Source organism: Staurois parvus, unplaced genomic scaffold, assembly GCF_062004578.1.
Source record: "Staurois parvus isolate SC_StPar_1 unplaced genomic scaffold, SC_StPar_1.0 ptg000639l, whole genome shotgun sequence".
Lineage (NCBI taxonomy): Eukaryota > Metazoa > Chordata > Amphibia > Anura > Ranidae > Staurois > Staurois parvus.
The window spans coordinates 4,445,693-4,463,967 of record NW_028318435.1 but is presented as its reverse complement, the minus strand read 5'-3'; the positions used below and the strand labels follow the sequence as shown (position 1 = coordinate 4,463,967).

Here is an 18,275-nt window from a genome sequence, read left to right as displayed (position 1 = left end):
TCAATGACCATAAGAACAGTGAGAAATCATCCCAGAACTACACGTGAGGATCTTGTCAATGATCTTCAGGCAGCTGGGACCACAGTCCCCAAGAAAACAATTGGTAACACACTACACTGACAAGGACTGAAATCCTGCAGCGCTCGCAAGGTCCCTCTGCTCAAGAAAGCACATGTCCAGGCCCGTCTGAAGTTTGCCACTGAACATCTGAGTGATGCAGAGGAGGACTGGTTGAAAGTGTTGTGGTCAGATGAGACCAAAATCGAGCTCTTTGGCATCAACTCAACTCGCCGTGGTTGGAGGAGGAGGAATGCTGCCTTTGACCCCAAGAACACCATCCCAACTGTCAAACATAGTGGTGGACACATTCTGCTTTGGGGGTGTTTTTTTCTGCTAAGGGGACAGGACAACTGCACCTCATCAAAGGGACGATGGACGGGGCAATGCACCATTAAATCTTGGGTGAGAACCTTCTTCCCTCAGCCAGGGCATTGAAAATGGGTCATGGATAGGTGTTCCAGCATGACAATGACCCAAAACACATGGCCAAGCCAACAAAGGAGGGGCTCAAGAAGAAGCACATTAAGGTCCTGGAGTGGCCTAGCCAGTCTCCAGACCTTAATCCGATTGAAAATATGTGGAGGGAGCTGAAAGTTTGAGTTGCCAAACATCAGCCACCAAATATTAATGACTTGGAGAGGATCTGAAAAAAGGAGTGGGCCAAAATCCTTTCTGAGATGTGTGCAAACCTAGTGGCCAACTACAGGAAATGTCTGATCTCTGTGATTGCCAACAAGGGATTTGCCACTAAGTACTAAGTCATGTTTTGTGAAGGGGATCAAATACCTATTTCCCTCATGAACATGCAAATCAGTGCATAATTTGTTAGACATGCATTTCTTTTGAATTTTTTGTTGCTATTCTGTCTCTCAGTGTTACAATACACCTACCATTCAATTTTTAGACTGATCATTTCTGTGTGAGTGGGCAAACATGCAAAATCAGCAGGGGATCAAATACTTATTTTGTTCACTGTATCTAGTCAGTAGATATTGCTTTTGGCACTCAGTGGACGGTTTGGTGTGGAGCAGCTTCCATGTTTGAAAGTTTGGATATATATGAAACGCACCTCATATACACTTATGGAGCATTCTAGAAACCACATTTGGCTACTTCAAGAGGTGTAATTTTAATTTAAAAAATTGCATTGCTGCTGGTACACTCTTGTTGTGTGAATAAGGCAAAATCAACCGTTTTCCTCTACAGGTTAAATAATTTTAAAGGGTTACTAAACAGAGGACCCTGCATTCACTCTATCTGGTCTCCCACAGTACACAGAATATGGAGGTGCAATTATTTTAGTAAATATAAACTAAATACCTTTTCTCGTCAGCAGTTAGAGCAGTCTTGTGACTTCTATCAGTGTCCAGCCGAGCACATGTTAAAGCTTATAGGAGGAGTCTTCATTCTGCTCTAGGAGGATGCAGAACCCCTGACCTCTGTCTGGACAGTGCTGATTGGCCCTGCGTTGATCACATGCACTTTCCCAATTAAAAAAAAACAAAAAACCCTCTCTAGCAAAACACACCAAGCTGAGCATGTGCAGTGTGACTCCACACCATATGTCTTATCAGGAGATAAGAGGGGGACACTGGAAGAAGGGGAGGATCAGAGAAGTCAGGATCAAACAGCGTTTTTACACAATGCAGAGGATTAACCCCTTAGATTCCCCAGTGAGTATAACAAGCATGGTTTACTGCTTATACACACTGATTTTACTGTTGTGGGTTTAGGAACACTTTAATAAAAAAAGTAGTTTGAGAAAATACCACATTATGCCCACTAGAAGAAACTCATGATCATAAGAAGTATTTATTTCCTATTATTTCCTCTGCTCCATCTTGTGGCCATAATGCAGTATTTTCCCAAACTACTTTAGAACAAATGTATTAGCAGATTTGCTGGATGAAAAGCACAATTTCCCTCCATTCCCCCATCTCCTCCTGTGAAGAATGAAGCCAGCAGAAACAAGGATTTTGTCACTTCTGGTTTTGCTGCTGCGTTTCCCTGGTCAGGTACAATCAGGGAAGCATTTTATCATACTGATCTGTGTTAGCATTAATTCTTTTTTTTTCTTTCTTTATGATCACCTAGTAACATATTTCCTATTTTAGGGTGTCTCCACTCTGGACAGAGGCACAATGGGAGACACCTTTTTCAATCTAGGGAGAGGGGAGTGTTCGATGCATTAGCAGATTTAGATGGACTTGATTATCAAATCGAAGCTGAATTCCTGCCGACAATTTATAAGCGGTTGCAGCAACATTTTTTTCCCTTTGGGTAAAGGTTTCACATAACTGAATAGAAGCTGACCATTGTAAGCATCCGTGTCAGTGTTAAATGGTTTTCTCAGCCTTCTAACTGTCGCTGTTGCTGGACAAGTTGGCCTGTTAAAAGAAGTTGAAAACTAACAGATTTACTGGTTGAATCACCAGGTGAAAAAATAGGAAAAGAGGCCTAAAAAAAGAGAAAACTAATTCACACAACACATATAACAATCTAAGAAGGTAAGATACAATATATTATATTTTTTTGGGGGGGTTTTATACTGCTTTAATTTGTAAGGCACGGACATGCAAGTATTTTGACTTTATAATCTGTATGCTTGTTCCAGGTCAGTAAAAATGCTGAAGCCAGAAACAGCCAGACAATAGTATTTTTATAAGAGGGCAGAAATGTGAGCCCCCATATTCGATCACTACTGGTTTCCCTAAACGAAGTGAATGAAAGATGTAAGAACCCCCAGTAGTGTTATACTTTGTCCCCACCTCTGTCATGGCATCTTTGAATGGTCAGATCAAATTTCCAGCTGCTATACATTGTTTATGGGTTCCATAAGTTTCTATTTCATTTTGCAAACATCCTAACCAAAATGAATATTTAAAAAATCATTTAGATTAATTTAAAACTTGATAGAAAGGAATGTCTCAAAATTGCTGTTCCTCAAACAATGGCTTATAAACTCACAAGCAATGTGTATCTTGATGTTGCTACTCTTGAGGTGGTTCTCAGGGCCTCTAGATATTCCCCTCAATATCTGCCTGTTACAGCAGAACCTGGCCTAAGAGCTGACATATACTCTACCTTTGATAGGTAGAAAAAGGGTCCACTTTTACTTTCATAAAGCCTTCTTCCAGTGTGGTATATCAGTAGACCAAAATCAAAGAGAGGACCAGGGATCTCCCTGCCGTTTACCTGTGAAGAAGTTATTATAATCAGTAACACTATTTCCACAGCTAATATCTATGTACACATTGAACAATATAATGATAAAAACTAATTTTGTGACTGGACAATACTTATGTAGGCCATATATGGGTCGAATTCCGAACTAATTTTCTTTAGAAAATTGGAAATCTTGTGCATTTTCTAATGCGATGGTGCCATCATTGATTTCGAAATTCAACCAACCAAGCCTTCAATTTCTCCTCATGTTTCTACAGAAAAGAATTTTCGAGGCCAAAAATTTTCTTTATTTCCAGGTCACAGCTTTATATTCCTTGCACGATTCTCCCATCATTGATTGGAAATTAGTTCATTTTTCAAAAAATTTCCAACAAGCTCGACCACTCAAATTCAATGGTCACACGAAAATCAGGTGTTTCCGTGACCCACTAATAGTGCGAAATTCTAACAAAAAATTCTTAGAAGTGATTTTCTAAAGAAAATTCTTTCGGAATTCGACCCGTGTATGGCCGGCTTTATTCATAGCAGTAATCCACGTCCAAAGCTGGATGTAAACATTAGACCTTGTTCACCTGTGAATGCATGATGAAATGGGCCATTATCTGTTTTCACAGTCACTGCATAAAACATGCACGCATGTATTTGTAGGCAATGTAGAAGACTTTGCAGGTATCCCTGGCCCTAGGTTTACCTCAGGGGATAAATAATAGTACTTAGGAGAAAAACAATATCCAACTCATTCCAAGTGTGATTGTCATAAGGTGGCTTCTGGAGTCCACAAGTAAAACAGCTGATTAGATACCTTAAAGGTGATCTTAACCACTTGCCCTCCAGAGGATTTACCCCCCTTCCTGACCAGGCCATTTTTCACAAGGTTGGCACACACTGTTGCTAGTATGTTGGCCCATTCCTCCATGCAGATCTCCTCTAGAGCAGTGATGTTTTGGGGCTGTGGGGCTGGGCAACACGGACTTTCCACTCCCTCCAAAGGTTTTCTATGGGGTTGAGATCTGGAGACTGGTTAGGCCACTTCAGGACCTTGAAATGCTTCTTACGAAGCCACTCCTTCGTTGCCCGGGCGGTATGTTTGGGATCATTGTCATGTTGGAAGACCCAGCCACGTTTCATCTTCAATGCCCTTGCTGATGGAAGGAGGTTTGCACTCAAAATCTCACGATACATGGCCCCATTCATTCTGTCCTGTACATGGATCAGTCGTCCTGGTCCCTTGGTGGAGAAACAGCCCCAAAGCATGATGTTGCCACCCCCATGCTTCACAGTAGGTATGGTGTTCTTTGGATGCAACTCAGCATTCTCTCTCCTCCAAACACGACGAGTTGTGTTTCTACCAACAGTTCTATTTTGGTTTCATCTGACCATATGACATTCTCCTAATCCTCTTCTGGATCATCCAAATGCTCTCTAGCAAACTTCAGACGGGCCCGGACATGTACTGGCTTAAGCAGGGGGACACGTCTGGCACTGCAGGATCTGAGTCCCTGGCGGCGTAGTGTGTCACTGATGGTAGCCTTTGTTACGTTGGTCCCAGCTCTCTGCAGGTCATTCACTAGGTCCCCCCGTGTGGTCCTGGGATTTTTGCTCACCGTTCTTATGATCATTTTGACCCCACGGGGTGAGATCTTGCGTGGAGCCCCAGGTCGAGGGAGATTATCAGTGGTCTTGTATGTCTTCCATTTTCTAATTATTGCTCCCACAGTTGATTTGTTCACACCAAGCTGCTTGCCTATTGCAGATTCAGTCTTCCCAGCCTGGTGCAGGTCTACAATTTTGTTTCTGGTGTCCTTCGACAGCTCTTTGGTCTTCACCATAGTGGAGTTTGGAGTGTGACTATTTGAGGTTGTGGACAGGTGTCTTTTATACTGATAACAAGTTCAAAGAGGTGCCATTGATACAGGTAATGAGTGCAGGACAGAGGAGCCTCTTAAAGAAGAAGATACAGGTCTGTGAGAGCCAGAAATCTTGCTTGTTTGTAGGTGACCAAATACTTATTTTCCACCATAATTTGCAAATAAATTCTTTCCAAATCAGCCAATGTGATTGTCTGGATTTTTTTTCTCATTTTGTCTCTCATAGTTGAGGTCTACCTATGATGCCAATTACAGGCCTCTCTCATCTTTTTAAGTGGGAGAACTTGCACAATTGGTGGCTGACTAAATACTTTTTTGCCCCACTGTATATCCTATTTTTCCCACAAATAGAGCTTTCTTTTGGTGGTATTTGATCATCTGTGCCTTTTTTCTTTTTTGCGCTATAAACAAAAAAAGACAATTTTGGAGAAAAACAATATTTTTGACTTTTTGCTATAGAACATATCATGTAAAAAAATTTAGAAAATCAAATTTTGTCATAAATTTAGGGCAAAATGTATTCTGCTACATGTCTTTGTTAAATAAATATATACTGGATTTTTAATTTTTATTATACTAGTAATGGCGGCAATGAGTGACTTATAGTGAGACTGCGGGACTGCGTTGGGCATTCTGACACTGGGAGGGAACTAACTGCAACTGACATCTCAATGACACTAATACAGTGATCAGTGCTAATAAAAAGCACTGACACTGTACTAATGATACTGGGCAGGAAGGAGTAAACATCTGGGCTGATCAAAGGGATAACTGTGTGCTGTTTTACTGTATGTGCTTTTGTATTTTACTAGGGAAACATGCTGCTGTGTATTTCTCTTATTTACAATGTGAGGGGTGTACTCACTTCTGTGAGATACTTTATGTGATTTTGCACAGCCCTGCCTCTCTGTAGCAGTATTTCTGTTATAGGGCGGCAGGGAAACGGTTAAATAATTAGGAAGTTATGACTTAAGAAAAGTGTCACATGACTATGCAGCAGCGCATTGTATTGTATAGTAGATGAGGTAGTGCCATTTAATACAATACTGGTAAAGTTTCATTTAGAAAATAATGTATTCAATGGTGCATTGTCATCACAAATTACCAGCATGTTGTGCTCCACCATGTTCCATGCTCTTGGTCTAAGCATTAACACTGGGGCCTCTGAGATGGGTGGTATACCTGTAGGTGGATTGACACACATACAATGAGAAACAAACAACGTGTGTAATTTATTTCATGTTGTTCAGTATGATATGTGCAGTGTGTTACCTGGCACCTTGTTATAAACAACTTGGTAGACATTGAAAATTCCTTTTATCTGATTGAAAAATGTTGGACAGTTTCCATCATCAAAGTCCACCTAAGTAAAGAAAAAAAAAATATATAAAAATCCATTGGATTGGCTGCCATCATATAAGAACTATTTATGAAATGCTCAGTTTGGGTTTAATCAATAGGCATAATAAGTATGTTGTGAATTTAGGAGATTATAGGCTCAGTGGTAGTAGCAATTTTAGTGAGATCCTGTCAGTCTGAACTTCTATTTAGGGTTGGTTGGCCCACTTTTACACTCATTTTCACACGAAAGTAAAAGTTTAACAGAAAACGTGCCCACGCAGGGGTTTCCACTATCTAAAGAAGTAACACAAAATAAACCAAAGCCACATGGCTCCCTCTTCAGCTGTTCTCTTCACTGATCCCTCAGACCATCCCACCCTGCTCTCTTGTCTCACTCAGCCTAAAGTTACAGCAGCCTGCTGCATGGGCCCACTCTCAGAGTTGGGGGGGTGGTAAAACCATGCAGGTGAGCTGTGGTTTTGCTCCCCCCAACAGCTCCTCCTTATGCTGCAAAGGCAGCAGCTGGGGGGTGTACACATGCCATGGCCGTGATGCTCTGCATGCTGCATAGCAGTGTGGTAAAGATTATTCCAGCTGTCGCGAGCATACATTGCAAATGCATTCCTTTAGAACAGCCCCTTCATCCTTTCAACTTATACAAATCTGACCTGTTTTGGAAAATACAAGCCTTACTGTATCTAGTAATATGTAAGTCCATTACAATTGGAACCCTCCATTCTGTACATAACAGCCTTTAATGAGATACAGGTATAAAGGAGATCAGATGCAACATAAAATATTTTCTGCACGCTGACCACTAGTATAAATTGCACCTGAATTCCTTGGGCAGACGACAGGAGAGCCCTGTGAAAACGTTCAGTTTGACAAGGTGCTGTATCACCAATATCCACATGTCTGTTCTGCAGTCTTTGGGGAACAGCTGCGACCCTCCAGTGTGGATCATCTCGAATGTGAGTGTTTTCCAGCGGGAAGTCTGGATAACCGTTTTTCAAGTCAAGCTCGACTTTCCGTGCTGTTCGATGCCACAAAATCTGCAAATGTGTCATAATACCAACACAAAAATAAAATTAGGTTGCCAATTCCTAATGAACAGAATAAAGGAAGCTTAGGACCCATAATATAGCTGTGAAATAAATGTATTATGTGTGGCCTAATAATATGTTTATTGTGAGCTGTCTGGTCAGGCAAGTATGCTTTGCAGAGAGAAAAAAACAGCCATATTGCTCCTCTCCATTAAGAGCTCTGTGTTGTTAGTAAACATAGGGCTCTGAACTGTCATTCGCTAAGCCGATCAGCAGGTCCTGGCTATAAATCATTGTTTGGGACCTGCTGATCGACTTTTGCTGTAGCGAATGACAGCACAGAAGGGGTGGCGGGTGTGCACACCCCCTATCCGGAAATTCCAGATCACATACACTCACCTCTTCAATTGCTTGGTAACACAAATTGCTAATCAGCCAATCACATGGCAGCAACTCAATGCATTTAGGCGTATAGACTTGGTGATGACTTGCTGAAGTTCAAACCGAGAATCAGAATGGGGAAGAAAGGAGATTTAAGTGACTTTGAACGTGACATGGTTGTTGGTGCCAGATGTACCAGTCAGAGTATTTAAAAAACTGCTGACCTACTGGGATTTTCACATACAGCCATCTCTGGGGTTTACAGAGAATGGTCCGAAAAAGACAAAATATCCAGTGATCAGCAGTTGTGTGGATGAAAATGCCTTGTTAATGTCAGAAGAGAATGGGCAGACTGGTTGCTGCGACATTCAGATGGTAGGGTCAGAATTTGGCATGGATCCATCCTGCCTTTTATCAACCGTTCAGGCTGGTGGTGGTGTAATGGTGTGGGAGATATTTTCTTGGCACTAGGAAGGTGCACCTAATAAAATGGACAGTGAGTGTACATGTACAGCAGGGCCACTCTGCCGCAGTAAAACTGCTGTAGGCAGTCCTTAAGAGGTTAAAGTGGAACTAAACCCACTGATTTAACTGTTTCCCAATACAATTACATTCAAGGCATGCCTCTGGTGATTTTTCTTAATATATAAACTGCGCCACAGCACTGCTTTGCATGTTCCTTACAAGCACAATTTTGGTTGTGTAAAATAAAGTAACATAAAAAATGTGTATATGGTGATGATTGATGCCCATGTGAAAAAAAATTAAAATAATCTAAGAAAAAAATTAAAAATGATTATTTTTTTTAGAACAAAAAAATATTATTGGAACACTGCTGCCACCCCACTGGAACCCACACCAGCAAATTTTGAAATTGTGAAAAAGGTAGCACTGCGCTATGATATGCACAACATATCATAGTTGTAGCAACATATCATAGTCAGCTCAGCACTACCTTTCTCACAATTTCATGCCTCTGGTGATAGCTTGCATAAGCACCAGTGTGCTTTTTTCAACTCAACCAAACTTTTAAGCCCACAAATAAATGGTGTCATAGATGATCACATTTGCAGCACATGGCGACTTCAGATCAAACAGAGGCCAAGATGGCAATGTCCTAGGCTGTAAAAGATAGAAAAGTTTAGCTTCTGCATCTGTAGCAAGTAAATGAATAAACCTCCCTGTAATGCTAGCATTAGGCTGCAGCTAGAGGGAGCTGTAATGATTTGTAGTGTGACCTCAGGTGACTAACAACCAAAAAGCTCACAATAAACTAGGAATGAGCACGTGAACCACATGTGTTTTCTGTTCTCCTCTTGATACAGGTTAGTCACACTTGGTTTGTGCTATCTTTGTTCAGTTCTGTGCTCTGACATCCACGTTCTGTTTAGTATCCTATACCTTAGTAATGCTAACTCTTTAACACAAGCTGATGTGCTTTTCCTTGTGACTCATTTATGTTTGTGACATTAAACTCGGAATGACCAAGTGAGCACTCATGTTTTCTGCTCTCCTTTTGATACAGATACTGCAGGCTGCATCTTTGTCATACCTCACACTCAAATTACCGAAAATCCTGTAAAACATCTTCCAAGATATTTGAAAAACTGTGGTTTTGGTTCACACATATGAAATTATCATAAAGAAATTTTGGAGGGTCTAAATATAAATCCAATACCAGAACTTTTTGTTTGCAGACAGTGATCTATTATTATTATTATTGTACAGGATTTATATAGCGCCAACAGTTTGCGCTTTACAAAATGAAGGTAGACATTACAGTTACAATATAATTTGGTACAAGAGGAAACAGAGGGCCCTGCTCGTTAGCGCTTACAATCTATTAGAGACATCGCTCCCCATAAATAAGTAAATATTCAAAGTAAGAAAAGAAAGACAGTAGAGGGTAAGTGAACAAATTGCCTTATTATACCCAATAGTTTAGCCGGTAAGGACCATTCACAGCAACCTCAATGTGTTGCGATGCATTACAGCTGATTGGAAGGCGCTGCCTAAAAATACATGTCCTGCTTTTTTCAGTGCACAACAAAGCAGTGTATTGGTGTGAACAACAGCAAAAGGACAGAAGGCAAATAGCCTTGTTCTTGTGTTGGGACTGCATTAGACAAGACACCCCAATGGTGCTGGTGTGAATGGGTCTCAAATCTATGATAAGCACTGCATTTATAACAAATCTCAACAGGGAATATTGTACAGTTGACAGCCCATTCAGACCTTGGTATCCTGGTTCACTGCATTAAAGCGCACATTATAATATAACTAAAGGCAAACATTTTTCTAGTTTTCAATTGAGTGCAGAAAGATTAGAACACCTGTCAGTATATAGTGCTTCCTGTGCCCCTAATAGGGAGATTCAGCCTCTCTATTTGTCTTGTTTATCATTGTCATTGAAAGTAAAAGAAAATCCTGAATTTTGGGTTGTCCTCAGAAATGTAGTACAGGTGAAATCTTCCAATGGAGACCAGTTCTGGTAACCTGCGGGTCCCCAGGGAATTACTTTAATTTGCAGGGATTTCTGCTCACTTATTCTTTGGCTGTGGGACAGGAAGTGAAGGAAAATCTCCGAAATGGGGCACAGATGGCAATAAAAAAATCTGACAGGTTATAACCCTCCCTTGCTCTATCCAAAATAATATAGTTCTACTTTAACCACTTCCCGTCCAGCCCATGTCCATAAATGGCCGGACAGAAGCAGTGCTCAAGCTGGTGGCCATTTGTAAACGGCCCTCACATTCACTGCCTGTGCGCGCTCCCTGGGAGCACGCAGCCAGACAGAAGGAGAAATTATTGCTTTTACAGCCTTTATGGGTGTGAAAGCAATCAGAGTAAAAAAAGAACAAAAAAATCTTCATCACCCCCCACAAGTAGTACAGTGTCACTATGGTGACGACATGTTAAAAAAAACCCATAAATAATAATAAAAAAAAAATTTAAATATAAAAAAAAAATGTAAATTATATTTTTGGTTATAAACTAATTTGGGTTATTTTGTTTTTACTAAAAATATAGCTGAATACATTTTGGCCAATATTTATGAAGAAATTATTTATTTGCAAAATTTGATAAGAAAAACACTTTTTTTTCAAACTTTTTTTAAAATAAAGTTTTCAAAAGTCTAAAAAAAATGCTAAAAAATTCATATGGGTACAGTGTTGCATGACCGCGGAATTGTCATTCAAAGTGTTACAGCGCTGAAAGCTGAAAATTGGCCTGGACAGAAAGGGGGTGAAAGTGTCTGGACTTGAAGTGTTTAAAGCACATGTTAATGTGTGTTGCATTAAAGCAGCCCATTCAAATTAAAGGACTAGAAATGCATCAAAATGTACAAATAAGGACATGCACCAATTTTGATAGAGCAGCATGACAGAACACATGTATTGGAGCTGTCTTGCCTTAGTGCATTGAGGTGCCATTCAAAATGCGTAACACACGTGTTAAAGTGTGTGTTCAAAATGAATGGCATTGCAATGTAAGGTGCCTTACCATACATTGCAGTAAGGTGTGTTACCGTACTTTGCGTGTGAATGGGTCCTTAAAGTGGTTGTAAAGGCTCAAGGTTTTTTACCTTCATGCATTCTATGCATGAAGGTAAAAAACCTTCTGTGTGCAGCAGTGCCCCCAGCCCTTTCATTACTTACCTGAGCTCCAACGCTATCCATCTTTGTGCACAACTGTCCCGGGTCTCTGCCTCCTAATTGGCTGAGACAGCAAGTGGGAACCATTGCCAGTCAGCCAATGAGGAGAGAAGGTGTGGGGCCAAGTCACAGCTCCGTGTGTGAATGGACAGTAGCGGGTGCCCCCACAGCAAGCTGCTTGCTGTGGGGGCACCTGAGAAGAGAAGGATCTGGGCTGCTCTGTGCAAAACCACTGCATACAGCAGGTAAGTATAGACATGTTTGTTATTTTACACACACAGAAAAAAATGAACCTTTTAATATTGCATTATTGTTCATTTACTGATATTACTGGTCACTCATGAAGGTGTAGTGTGTAAGAACCATAGAAAAAATATGCTACTTTATTATGTATTCATATATATTATCTTTAGGATTTTAGTCAGTTAAGTTTGCTCACTTTGTAAAAAATACTCACCCTATCAACATCATTATTAAAAGCTGTGGTAAGTTCAGCCAAAAAATGTATTGCATCAGGCGTCAGTAGTGTATCAAACTCATTTTGCAGACCAGCTGGTGGGTCACTCAGATCCACGTTATCCATTGCCTGTAAAACAGATGTAAACCCTGAAAATGTTTTATTTAATAAAATTCTTGTTTGTTCCTTTTTTTCTTGTTTGTTGCATCTCAGTGCTGCTGTTTTTCCCCAACAGCCTCCTTCCAGTCACTTTTTGTCCAAATGCACGCATTGCAATGATGGCTGAATGGCATTTCTCAGGGGGTTTTCAGATGGTGAGAGCAGTGGACCATGCCACCTGTTATCAGCACAACCAGAAAATAATTAAAACAAAGACAGAACGTTGTTACCCTATAACAGTGAGGCCTCCTTCATACAGCTGTTTAGCAGCATATACTAGAGTTCAGCAGCAAGAATCACCATATACTTGTGGCTGGAATGACAGGTGAATTCAAATAGTAAAAAAGAACAAATCAGCACTGGGAGAGGACCAAACTTAAAAAATAAATTAATAAAATGTAATGGATGGTCAGCATAAAATAAAGGAGGGGGGGATGGGGGCAATACAAATAATATGTAAAGAATGATAATAAAAATCAGTAATGTTACAATAAAAAGATAATACACTGAAAAATTACAGATAAGGCTAAATGATGATGTATGGCAGGTGAAGGCAACTCCCCATAGACCAAAGCAGTACTCTGCAGAAGATAAAAAGGGACAGAAGGGGGTGTTAATCTGAGTGTAGAGGGTTATTAATTTATTAATAACATAGGGTATTAAAACTACTCACAAACATCATGAGTAAGAAGGCATAGTAAGGTAATCCTTTGGTTAGCCGTCAGTCCACCAGCGGTGTGGGTCCGTGTCCCTGTCTCCCTTGCGGTCCACGCTGTTTTCGGCACCATTTTCAAACTCACTGCACTGTTGACAGCTGACGGCTCCATCTCCGTTCATCCTGAACGACCCGGACCCTCACCACTGGTGGACTGATGGCTTACAAAAGGATTATCTTACCATGCTTTCTTAATCATGATGTTTGTGAGTAGTTTTAATACACTATGTTACTAATATATTAATAACCCTCTACACTCAGATTGGCGCACCCTTCTGTCCCTTTGAATTCAAATAGTAAGGCCGCTCAGCCGCACACCACGGGGTTACCTACAGTTAGGGATAGATAACAGAGCCTGGACACATCTGGCTGTGTCCAATCTCCAGACACCTGTCCTTAACCACATGTAACCGCTTGGCGTGCAGTTACATGTGAATAGTGACAGCTGCTGTTAGCCTGTCAATACTTTGTACAGGCTGAGAAGCCGTTGCTATTTGCATTCACCTGTCACTCCAGCCACAAGAATCTGGAATCCTGTGTATGTGGCTAAATAGCCATGGGAAGGAGGCCTAAGTGCATGCACCAGGACATAATGGCAGGATCAACAGGCATTGATTTTAATGGTTAAAGTTTATTTGAGATTCAGTTTACATATACTTTAAAGCAAAAGTTTGACTTTTGGAACATGTTACATGTTTCACCTATATCCAGGGCGGAACACGTGACATGTTCCAAAAACTGCAGCCTCTACAACCCCCCCCCCCCCCCAATGACAGGAAGCGGGGATCTTCTCCCGGCCCCTGCTGTCACTGTTTGAAAATAACGTAGCTGTGCAGGGCTTCACCCACACAGCCACGTCATTCATTCAGTTTCCTGTGAATGACTTGAGCTACAAGTACCATCAGCCTTTGGCGATGGCTTGTAGTTCTGAATGGACTGTGAGCTCGCCCATCAGCGGAAAGCCCTGCAGCTTGTAAACAGCCAGCCAGTATGAAGGTATCGGCTGAAAAATGCAGGGCTTGTCTGCAGGAGTCTGGCATTGCAACCCTGATTCACTGATCACAGGTGCAATGCTTTCCAGGCTCCTTAGGGAAAAAATAATAAATGCTAATTTGTTCCTGCAAAAATATGCACATTTATTATTTTTTCTCCAAAGGTGAACTTATCCTTTAAATTTATCAGATTAGTTATAGAAGGCATTTACTGCAACAAGATTACAATGAATGTAAGGTTTCTGAAAAATAGCATTTTTAGAAAAGCCAAATGTGGCAGCGGAGGGAGGAGGCAGATAAGTGAAGCTTCCACTTTTGGGTGGAACTCTGCTTTCAGTATTTACTTATTCTGCACAAGCAGCACTTTAAAACAAGCCCTCGTTCACCTCTGTAACTTTGGACATTGTATAAAAATGTGTCTTCAAATTTAAAAACAAAAACACTAGAATTAGGTTTTTTCCCTATAATTTCCTATTGCACCAGAATCTTGGTAGCCTGCCAACCCCAAAATAAACACCAAGCAGATGTTCTAAGCTATAAGAAACCAACCGAAAAACCAACTTAGGCCTTGCTTACACTTGCGATGGAGGAGCAGTTAAAAAAACATGTGAAGCACAACAACCAAAAAGGTACATGAGTTTCTTTGGCATGTTTGTTAGATGTAGGGCAGCTCATTGAAATGAATGGACTGTCCTATGCATGTAGCACAAAAAAAACACAAAAAAAAGCACGTTCTGCTCTGCAATGGAGCTCTGCGCCCCCAGCACTGTGACCTAGATGCCATAATCGGCTAAGTCACGGTCTGTAGGACAGGCTTCTGATCATGTCATAACTGTGGCAGCCAATCACAGTGTTCAAATTATTGTAAGCCTGCCTACCAGCCTCTGGCGAAAATAACCCCTTAAAAGGCCATCAGCAGCCAGTGGTAAGGGGTTACTCTCTATAGCCAGGACATAGGTGCAGTTTAACCTGAATAAGATGCAGTGTAAATGATTTGGCACGTACAGCATGTTTAGGTGAATAAGAGCATCAATCTCAGATTTCAAAATTTTATCCTCACAGCATTTTGCACATTATGACTACTTTACACACAGTTTATATTTTCCAACTACATTACACAATCTAATATTTCATAACAATGTGAACAATCTGGACATTTCTACAAATAATCAGACACAGCCACTTCCTGCAGTGTTCCTAAGTAACCATTCAGATTTGAATCTTCTGTCATATCACACAGATTCAGACATATGTAGCCAACCAAAAGATTTCACTATAAAAGATAACAAACTGAAACACTTTTCTGATCTGCTGAAAAGAATCCACAACAAAACAGGATCTCTAGGTTATAAAACAATTAACAGGTAGTTACTCACAGTGCTCCCGGATGACATGTCTACAGTATGCCTGCTAATCTTTATTTAAGGAGATGGAGAAAAGGGATTGTGCAGCGTAAGTCCATTCCTATCAATATTTAACAGTGATGTCCTCAGACTTTGATCTGTAACTTTAAACATTCCACAAAAGCAAGATGATTTCTCATGCATATCAGGTTAACAGAATTGGTGTGAGGCATTTTAACTTTTAAAACTGATGAGGAAAAAAAAAAAATTATATATATATATATATATATATATATATATATATATATATATATATATATACACACACACACACACACTGCTCAAAAAGATTAGAGGAACACTTTGGAAACCCATCAGATCTCAATGGGGAAAAATATCATGCTGGATATCTATCCTGATATGGACTGGCTAATGTGTTAGGAATGCAAGGATGCCCCATTGTTTGATGGAAATTAAAATGATCATCCTACAGAGGACTGAATTCTTAGACACCCTGAAAATCAAAGTGAAAAAATGATGCAGGAGGCTAGTCCAGTGGTGGGCAACCTTTTTTTTCAACTGAGCCAAATCTCGCCAAAACCATGATTGAAATTTATTTTGAGAGCCACATTTTTAAAACTGAAAATACATCTCCCATATAGTAATTCATCCCCCATAGTAATTCATCCCCCATATAGTAATTCATCCCCCATATAGTAATTCATCCCCCATATAGTAATTCATCCCCCATATAGTAATTCATCCCCCATAGTAATTCATCCCCCATATAGTAATTCATCCCCCATAGTAATTCATCCCCCGTATAGTATTTCATCCCCCGTATAGTATTTCATCCCCCGTATAGTAATTCATCCCTCGTATAGTATTTCATCCCTCATATAGTATTTCATCCCCCCATATAGTATTTCATCCCCCCATATAGTATTTCATCCCTCATATAGTATTTCATCCCCCCATATAGTATTTCATCCCTCATATAGTATTTCATCCCCCCATATAGTATTTCATCCCCCCATATAGTATTTCATCCCTCATATAGTATTTCATCCCTCATATAGTATTTCATCCCCCCATATAGTATTTCATCCCCCCATATAGTATTTCATCCCTCATATAGTATTTCATCCCCCCATATAGTATTTCATCCCCCCATATAGTATTTCATCCCCCCATATAGTATTTCATCCCTCATAGTATTTCATCCCTCATATAGTAATTCATCCCCCCTATAGTATTTCATCCCTCATATAGTAATTCATCCCCCCTATAGTAATTCATCCCCCCTATAGTATTTCATCCCTCATATAGTAATTCATCCCTCATATAGTATTTCATCCCTCATATAGTATTTCATCCCTCATATAGTATTTCATCCCCCCATATAGTATTTCATCCCCCACAGTACTATTCCCCCCCCCTTCTAGTAAGCCAAGTCCCCCGTGTCAATTCACTTTCCTCTCGCTGTCTTCCCGCGCCGTTCGGGTCTTCAGGGCGGACTGTGAGAGGAGCCTAGCTCCCCTCCCCTCACATTCGGCACGCTGCCCCGCCTACACACATCCTGACAGCCACATCCGCGGGCCGGATTAAAAGGTCCGCGCGGACTTTTGGGGCGGCCAACCGAGAGGAGGCAGGGGAGCGGCCGACCGAGAGGAGGGAGGGGAGCAGGCGCCCGGCACACAGAAGAGCCGCATTAGAGTGGGTAAAGAGCCGCATGTGGCTCGCGAGCCGCGGCTTGCCGACCACTGGGCTAGTCCATTTTGCTGAAATTTAATTGCAGCAACTCAAAATAGTACTCAGTAGTTTGTATGGCCCCCTCGTGCTTGTATGCATGCCTGACAACACCGGGGCATGCTCCTAATGAGACGACGTATGGTGTCCTGGGGTATTTCCTCCCAGATCTGGACCAGGGCATCACTGAGCTCCTGGACAGTCTGAGGTGCAATTGAAATGCAACCTGGCGGCGTCGGATGGACTGAAACATGATATATCAGAGGTGTTCTATTGGATTTAGGTCAGGCGAGCGTAGGGGCCATTCAAAGGTATCAATTCCTTCATCCTACAGGAACTGCCTGCACACTCTCTGTAATGCAATGCTGGATGCAATAAATAAAATCAAGTCATATACACACAATTACACACACAGGTGCGTTTAACCAGCATTTACACCATTAATTATTCTAAGCATGTGAAAGACCCTCTACCAAATGGACACCTGCCCTGGCACATCATAGCATTCACTCAGCACTCCAAGAAATAACCGAATCCAACTGCAATATTCTTGCACTGTCAAAACCTCCACTTTTATTATCACACGACACACAGGAGGATATATCTTATAGTCATCACAATCTACATAATAACACACACCAATAATAATGTGAGCATTACAGAATGAAATAGACACATCTTGTGACAGCGTCACAGTATAGAATTAATGCATTACCAAAGCTATGGGAAGACAGGAAGAAACAGACCCCATTGGAACCATAATGCACAGGGGGTCACGGGGAAGCCGTAAATGCGGCCAATTGATGAGCCCATATAGCCTTGGCAAGAGTCCCAGCATCAGAGCGTCCTCGTCCACATGGGAAGGCTCCCGATCTAGCCTGCTTAAACTCCCCGCTTTTAAACCCTTTTTTATGGCACTTTCCCAAAGTGGGCGGGCACCACACCCACTCTAGGAGGAGCTAGCAGAAAGGTTCCCTGAGGAGAACAGAGTCACGCCCAGCCACTATATTGAATAAACAACATTATCTAAGGATATCACACTTTTGCTTCAGATCAGCTTATCTACCCTAAGCCTAAAGATTTCTTCTTATCTACCCTAAACTTAAAGATTTCAAACTTCTCAAGCAAGTAGACATCTTTAATTACACAAACAAGTTCTTATCTTCTAATGTAACATTTTTAGATGTCATAAACATGTTTAATCCCACAAACAAGTTCTTATCTGCTTTAAGCAGTCTAATATCTTGTGTCTCTGTTCCTTTAGCCTAGAGAAATGGCATCAGTCATGCTCCTGACATCTGGGCAATGATGCTTTATTGTAAAAA

At 41.0% G+C, this 18,275-nt stretch overlaps 1 protein-coding gene across 1 annotated transcript in view; it reads right to left on the bottom strand.

Moving 5' to 3' along the window:
• LOC149449057 (ureidoglycolate lyase-like) overlaps positions 1-15,321 on the bottom strand; it is a 49,835-nt gene extending 34,514 nt beyond the window's left edge. Inside the window, exons 1-6 of the mRNA XM_089693902.1 lie at positions 15,235-15,321; positions 11,993-12,121; positions 7,289-7,507; positions 6,387-6,477; positions 6,220-6,296; positions 3,145-3,255 (exon numbers count right to left, since the gene is read on the bottom strand). Of these exons, the coding sequence (XP_089550028.1) occupies positions 3,145-3,255; positions 6,220-6,296; positions 6,387-6,477; positions 7,289-7,507; positions 11,993-12,121; positions 15,235-15,252 (645 nt within the window). The 5' untranslated portion in view covers positions 15,253-15,321. The remainder of the gene's footprint in view (positions 1-3,144; positions 3,256-6,219; positions 6,297-6,386; positions 6,478-7,288; positions 7,508-11,992; positions 12,122-15,234) is intronic.
• Between the last annotated feature and the right edge of the window lie 2,954 nt (positions 15,322-18,275).